Consider the following 7,239-nt stretch of genomic DNA (forward strand, 5'->3'; position numbering starts at 1 on the left):
CCTTCCACCCCCTTCCCCTTCTTCTGAGTGCTGAAGCTCATCAGGGTAAACAGATGCTGTGGCTGTTATTTATGTTTCCACTTGGTCTGCTTTTCATACAAATTATCCACAGGGCCTGCACAGTGCAGACGCCCGGCCTAACTGGGGATGCACTGGCAGATCTCTTCAGCCCTTACCCACGCACTGACTCTCAGAACATACCACAGACGGTGCGGGGGGTGGGGGGTGGGGGGGGCAATGTATCGATGAACTCAAAGACAAGAACAGTCAGCGCATCTGAATGAGCAGTTTGAGAGGATCCCTTCAGAGTGTCGGACAGAAGGAAATATAGAGGCTAGGTCCGAACATAAAACATTTGCTTCCAGCTTATACAGGAGTTCACTGAATATCTTTCATTCTCTGCATTTTTTATCTTCTTTTAACTGGTGAATCAGTGGCCGTCGTCTTCAAGTGTCCGCTTGAATCAGTAATATCTGAAGATGGAGCTGCAATAATGGATAAACTCTAAAAACCAGCTTCAAGGACAGTTCAAATCTATTGGAATTTACTTTTATCTTAGGTCTGCTTTGGCTAGTTGTTAGCTCATCAGTCCAGTCAGAAATAAACTCTGTTTCTCCAAAATGAAACCATTCAATGAGTTATATACAGCAGAAAATGTGACATTATTAATAATCTTTACCCATAATGTCAGGTCTAAGTTTATAAGATTTACAAGTGATTAGTATTTAATCTAGAATTGCCCTGATGTTTGAGTTATAAATGTTGTAAACCTTTGTTTCAGATATTCGGGATCGTCGTAAGAAACCAGTGATGCTGTTCATCCACGGAGGCTCCTACATGGAGGGCTCAGGGAACATGTTCGACGGGAGTGTCCTCGCCGCCTACGGAAACGTGATTGTTGTCACTATGAACTATCGGCTCGGCGTGCTAGGTAAGTTTGACAAGTCACACCCTCTCCATGACGATTTGTGCGCAGTTTGAGTCATTTTGGTTAAATGTTGGAAACATGTTTGATCTCCTGAGATTTCTGAGTCAGTAAAAGTTAATGAATTACAGCCATTGTTGTGTTGACTTTGAATTAAACAATACACAGAATACATACAGTAAATAAATCAATGTTTCTTATTGTAGCAAATACAATATGAAAAGCATTAAGATGTTAATTGTGGCCATTTCTGTCAGACATCAAGCCAAAAAAAACTTTATACTGATCCTGGATCTGATCATTTGCTTGAGCTTTGAACAGCAGATGGTGTGAGAAACTATTGTAAACTCCAGGTAAAAGTYTGCTGAAGCTAGCTGAGGAAAACAGAAGGTCCAGGACGCAACAGAAGCTGGGCCAGAACACATTATAATTATATAATCCTCTCACCAATGTGCTGTACAATTTATTGCTCTTATTAAGATCTCTGCTCTGGTTAGGGCTTGTTGGGCTCAGTTATGCTACAGATCATAGCTAGTGTAGCATCTTACGGCAACCAACAACAAATAGGTGTAATCTCTCATTTTAATTAGTCTAAATGTAATGTTATGGTGATTTTTATTTATTAAATGTTTTATATAAGTCCTATTGCCTCGTCCACYAGGTCTAGACTGGCTTTACCTCTGATGCACCACTTGTACCTCCTTCACACTYGAGGATAAAACTCACTACAGTGTAAAAATAAAAAAGTCAGAAACTGAATGGTCTTCAAGGGTGTATTAAGAGTGTAGCTGACTTCCTATTAATTGGGTGTAACTTGTTGTGGGTGGGTTTGAGCATTATGCAAAACTACCACAGTGACGTTGTGGTGGTCTGTCATCATGATGGCAGCTTATCCAGGTCCTGGGTGGTGGCTTCAAACCAGAGTTTTGCTTATTATGGCCCATATCCAGCCTAATTTCTGGAACCCAGAGATCTGAGGTTCTACTCAGGCCAAGCGGCTGGAGCCAAGATGAGGTCGTCTCTCTCTCTCTGTTACCGTTGGTCTTGAATTATATAAAGAATGAAGAGAAATACCATGAGCTTGATGCTGCCCATTGTGTCACAAATGAAATGACATCATGTAACGATTTGTGCGTTTTTGGTATGATGATCCATGCCCACATTGTGGCAGCACTCTGCTTAAAGCAAACACAAGCAAGGCTGGGGTAGAACAAGGCCAGGCTGGGCTCACACTAATGCCACTAATACATGAGGCCCACACACTCTGGTGTAGCTTGGTCATCAAGAAATTGAAGCAACATCTGTACCATTTGTTGTGCAGTATTGGGACTGTTGTAAAAGGCCAAACCAGATGCTTGTTTTTTATTATTAGCTATAAATAGGAAATCCATTAGTCGTTAATGGTAAACATTGGAAATGGGCAATAAAAACTGAAACCTGTCACACAGAGAATTTAAATTTTAAATATTTAATGTAAAAAATAAAATAAGCATGCTTTGCAGTGTTTCAAACACCAGCAACAAAGTAGCAACATAATTAGTTATTTTTGCATCCCTTTCTCTCCTTTGAAATAAAAGTAATGGCTTGAAAAGGTTACATAGGGTAGATGTGAAGAGCAGCTGCAGACAACTGTCATTGACAGACAATCTGTACGTTGGTTTCCTGTCTTCTCGTATGTGAAATATTCTCCTAGCCCTATTTCTTAAAAGTAACACCTAAACCTCTCCACTCACCAGCAGTGAGACTGCTATCACTGCAGGTAAATGCCCACTTGCCTTCAAAATAAAAGCTCTGCATATGCCAGTTTGAGAATAACAGCAGAGATTATGGATTTGTGTCCAGAAAGATGTATATTTGGTTTCTAATTTATTTTTACTGAGCTCCCAAATGGAGGAGAATAAAAAGCCAGATGTAGCCCACAGGCTGTAAATGCACATGCATGTTCTAGCATGTTGCTGCATCCTGATTCAGTCAAAGAGAGTCATGCAAGGGTGGGCAAAAAGAACAGGGTGAGGGTGCTGAGGGCTTCTTGGGGCAGGGAATAATAGCAAAAAACATATATGGCGAGGACCAAGAATATACAMTGAGGATGTTTTTACAAATTTGATGCAATCCAATCATTTCTAAAAGGCTGTAGGTTGAGGATATGTCGTCATCCAGTGTGAAGGAGGCTTTTAGGTTTAACATTGAGCCACAACCATTCTTTTTATATTCTATTTTATTTTATCCATTTGTTTTTATTACAGGGTATTGTAATTTTTGTCATCCTATTTTAGTTCCTCTGTGGTTGCACAGCCTGTAAGTGTGGGCTGAGTTAAGCTGTGTGTGTATGTGTGTGTGTGTAGCCCTTGTGCTGCTGGATATCAGGGAAGTCAAGTATTTACATTTGCCATCATCTTCCGGAGGTGTTTGCACAAAGACTATTTGCAGCAGTCCTTGTTGTTGCCAGGTTGGGTAATCAGATCCTGTTTATTGCATCAGGCCTGTTTCAACATATCACAACGGCGATAAACAGAGAAACTGGAGTAGTTTAGGACAGAGTCCAAGAGTTGCAGTGAGTATTAACAGAGGGCAACATAATCTACACTGTTATTGACAGTGCCTGTGGAGAGGCAGGGGGACAAGGGCAAACTCAAAGTTTTATAAAGCAAATCGGACCCAAACCCGTTGGGTTTCAGCTTGTTTTACGCATTCTTCCTGAGACAAATCTCAGATGTTAAAAGGGAGGATAATGAAGATGATAGGTCATAGTTGAATTAAAACACAAAGAGTCAAGGCTACAAAGCCTTAAGGTGACAATAAATATATATTTTGTAAGTTTATACAGTATGTTAGTTACTAAATTATGTACAATATATATAGATTRAAACGATCCAACATTTAATAAATTAGTTTGGGGGCTTATGCCATTTATTGCTGTATACATATCAGCTCAGGCATTAACACTATATATAGATTTTTATATATTAGCWYTGGAGCTAAYGCCGTACTGTRTAGGTATTAGCTTCAGCGCTAAMTAGTTTGAGAGCTAGCACTAAAGATAAAAGGCTAAAATTGAGGTTCTCCTTCCATGAAGCAGCWCTGTAGTCCTCCACCATTTTCAGTTGCAGGCTGAGTCAATTCTACATTCACCTCTCTGTYAACGCACTAACCAGYTTCATTTAAAAGGGCTGAACATCAGATCATTTTCCAAAACTAGATAGGGTTTGCATTACAGCAGCAGTTAAGCATCATCATTTACCCAGAATGCCTTGTGGTGTAAATAACATAGCAATGTCTGTGCTTTTATGTTTTTATTTTTTATTTATATAAACTAAACAGCCTACAGTTTTTACAGTCTCATTTTTATAGTTGAAATACATGTTTATCAAATAAACATCGAATGTTAAAACTAGTCTGTGATCTCTTCAAATTGCAAAGACCCATATTTAAGAAAAAGAACTGTTGCTTGCTTTTGTTTAAAAAAAAGGAAACGATTCCAAATATCTTCATTCGCCTCTTCGACCTTGTGTTCAGAGCGTAAAGGTGTCTGATTTACACCGACATCTGTGCTGTGATTCATATTTGAGACGTTTAAAGTGCGCCCGTGCATTTTAAACTGCCTCCATAACCCTGAAACTCCACAGGAAGTCATAAAATCCCATAGAAAAACATAAAGATAAAAGGTGGCGATGGCACCTGCTGAGTTATTATGAAGGATGATGCTGCTGTCCTTGATTCCGGTAAGATTGTTTAAAAATTTGTTTTTTGACAGGTGGGCGAATATGTGCGCTCTCTCTCTCGCACTCTCAGATATGCTTTAAATGGGTTACTGTACTAAGGCGATTATCCTTGTGCGTTTTGTGTGGCACAAGCATGTCTGAGCACACATCAACTCCTTATTGTGCACGTAAAAAGATTGTGTGCACTTGGAGTAATTAGTCGTGTGCCGCACGTAAAACATATACATGAATAATGCACCCATCTGTCAGAATTTTTAACGGCGCTCTGCTCTGACACAGCGCGTTTGAGTCAACGTGAGAAACAGAGGTAACACAGTGTCTTAATGGTTTTATGTTCTAATCTTTAGCATTATCCTGTACTTACACTCACAGGAGCTTACACATGCCAACCTCATTTCATATGACGCCTGCGCCTTTAAGAGAGAGGATCGGGGGAGTCGGCGGCAGGGTGAGAGGGGAGAGCAGGGAATAGAGACAGATGAGCGAGGGAGAATCGTGGAGAGACAGTGAAGGGAAGAGGAAACAGAAGGGTGGAGATGGGAGCAGTCTAAAAATAAACCCACACGAATGCTTTTTTAAATCTGCACTGAAGCAAAGTATTCGCCGGAATAAACGCTCCCTGCGACGTGACCGCCGTCTCCTATCGGAGCACTTCCCGCTGTTCGCTCCGACCCATATCCATGTGTGTTTAACAAATAATAATTTAAAGCACGCRTGTAATAATTTATGATGTGCTCAGCGGTTGTGCGATAAAATGGGTGAATGAGAAGAAAATGTCTGCTGCACAYAGCCGAGTCCAGAGCTTTGGACTGCTGTGATTTAAGACTTTTTTTTTTGCCTCACCTTCTCCTACCTTCCTCCTGCTCCAGGCTGAGAGAGCCCTCTGATTTGTGTTGCACAGCCATCTGTTCAGACTAATTAACTAATTAACTAATTAATGAACTCTAGGGAAAGGCCCACCATCGTGGGCTGCGAGAACATTTTTAACCTCAGGAAGAGAGATGAAACGCATCTCGTGGAAACGGTTCACTATTTTTTTTTTCTTTTCAAATTTCATCGCGTTTTGGTTGTTTGTTTCTTCTTTTTTTTACAGTAAGGAAGTAATTAAGATGTGTCGCCATATTAGATAACAGAAGTTCTTATAGTTGATAGAATCTATCTTTGTTAAACTAAAAATATATAGAGAAGTGTCCAAGTTTTAACATATTGCTGTTTTTCAGAAGCATGTTTGACAATGAGTGCCTGTCTGTGTGTTAGCATAATATTTGATGAATCATTGGATTTGAACAGCACTTTCATTGACTTACAACTGAATACATTTTATAGTCAACTTGATTCAAGATGGCTGCCACAGAAGAGAGGCTGGAGAACTGCAGTATCGCTGGTGAAAACAGCAACAAACACTGAAAGTGTTCTTCCCCTGATCGTGTGAATCAACTAATCGGAGAGTTTTGATTTATTTATAAAATAAAAAAAAATGTATTTTCTGCTCACTGCTGAGGTACTAAAAATGTGTTTAAAAGTGTTACTTTAGCTCAGGTTTTGTGTAATATTTCTTAAATGTGAGTCAGGTTTTATAAAAATGGGATATTTTAAAATAAGCAGCCATTTTTTAGTACTAGTCAGTACCTGATGTACATTCATTTCTGTGCTTTGTTGTGTTGTATTACAATGAATACACCAGAGTATAATTTACATTGAATAGTGCTGTATTGTGATGATAGCTGTTGCAGAGAAGGACCTTTCTGGGTAGAGTTCATGTTCTCTCTGTGCATGTGTTGGTTTTCTCTAAGTACTCCAATTTCCTCCCACAAACCAAAAGCACCTTTGTTAGGTTCATCGTTAACTCTAAATCGTCCCTAAGTGTGAGCGTGGCTGTTTGCCTAGTTTGTCTCTATGTGTCCCTGTGATGGACTTGCAACCTGTCCAGTTTGCGCCCCGCCCCTCGTTCAGCGACTGCTGGAGATAGACACCAGTGACCTGAAAGGAAAAAGTGGGTAAAGAAAATGGATGGACAGTTTCTGCTCATGTATCTTTAATGTATCAGATTGTTGAAGATGTATCAAGACGCATATCGACCAGAGACCCTCATCACCATCCATCCATCTTCTTTACCTGTTTGCTCCTGTTCAGGGTCAGGGGACATTGGTGTCTGTCTCTTGGATGACAGGCAGGATATATCCTGCACCGGTCTAGATTAAGAGGTCCTACTATTTTCCAGTAATGAAAATTATGACTCTTTTCTGGGATTTGGAACATTCGGTTCAACTAAAGAGTCAGCTCTTCATTTATTGCTGTTAGTAAGAAGCTGTTTGGAGGCTTAAAAATCTAGCTGTCTTTTCTATGTGTTTAAAAATCAAACAATAATGATGTTGAAACATTGGGCCTCATGCAAGAACATGTTCGTATTCTTCTCCTAAATTTCTCTTACTTTTGTTCGTACAAAGGGTTCGTACGAACATGTCACGTCAGATTCAACAAACTCTTCTATCTTCAGGAAACGTGCGTAAATGAGCTGCGTAATTTCCGCTTGTCCTATCCAGCTGCTCGTGCACGCAGAGGAGATTAGCATAATTACCACCCCAAAAACAC

General features: G+C 40.0%; 1 protein-coding gene across 2 annotated transcripts in view; it reads left to right on the forward strand.

The window, feature by feature from the left end:
* Nucleotides 1-7,239, forward strand: part of LOC106531350 (neuroligin-2) — a gene marked incomplete at its 5' end in the record, with an annotated part of 26,589 nt that overhangs the window by 1,397 nt on the left and 17,953 nt on the right. For both annotated transcript variants that reach the window (XM_014027190.1, XM_014027191.1), the window contains 1 exon segment: nucleotides 782-931. In XM_014027190.1, coding sequence (XP_013882644.1) covers nucleotides 782-931 — 150 coding nt within the window.

The sequence above is a fragment of the Austrofundulus limnaeus genome, unplaced genomic scaffold, assembly GCF_001266775.1.
Source record: "Austrofundulus limnaeus strain Quisiro unplaced genomic scaffold, Austrofundulus_limnaeus-1.0 Scaffold622, whole genome shotgun sequence".
NCBI classification, from domain to species: Eukaryota; Metazoa; Chordata; class Actinopteri; order Cyprinodontiformes; family Rivulidae; genus Austrofundulus; species Austrofundulus limnaeus.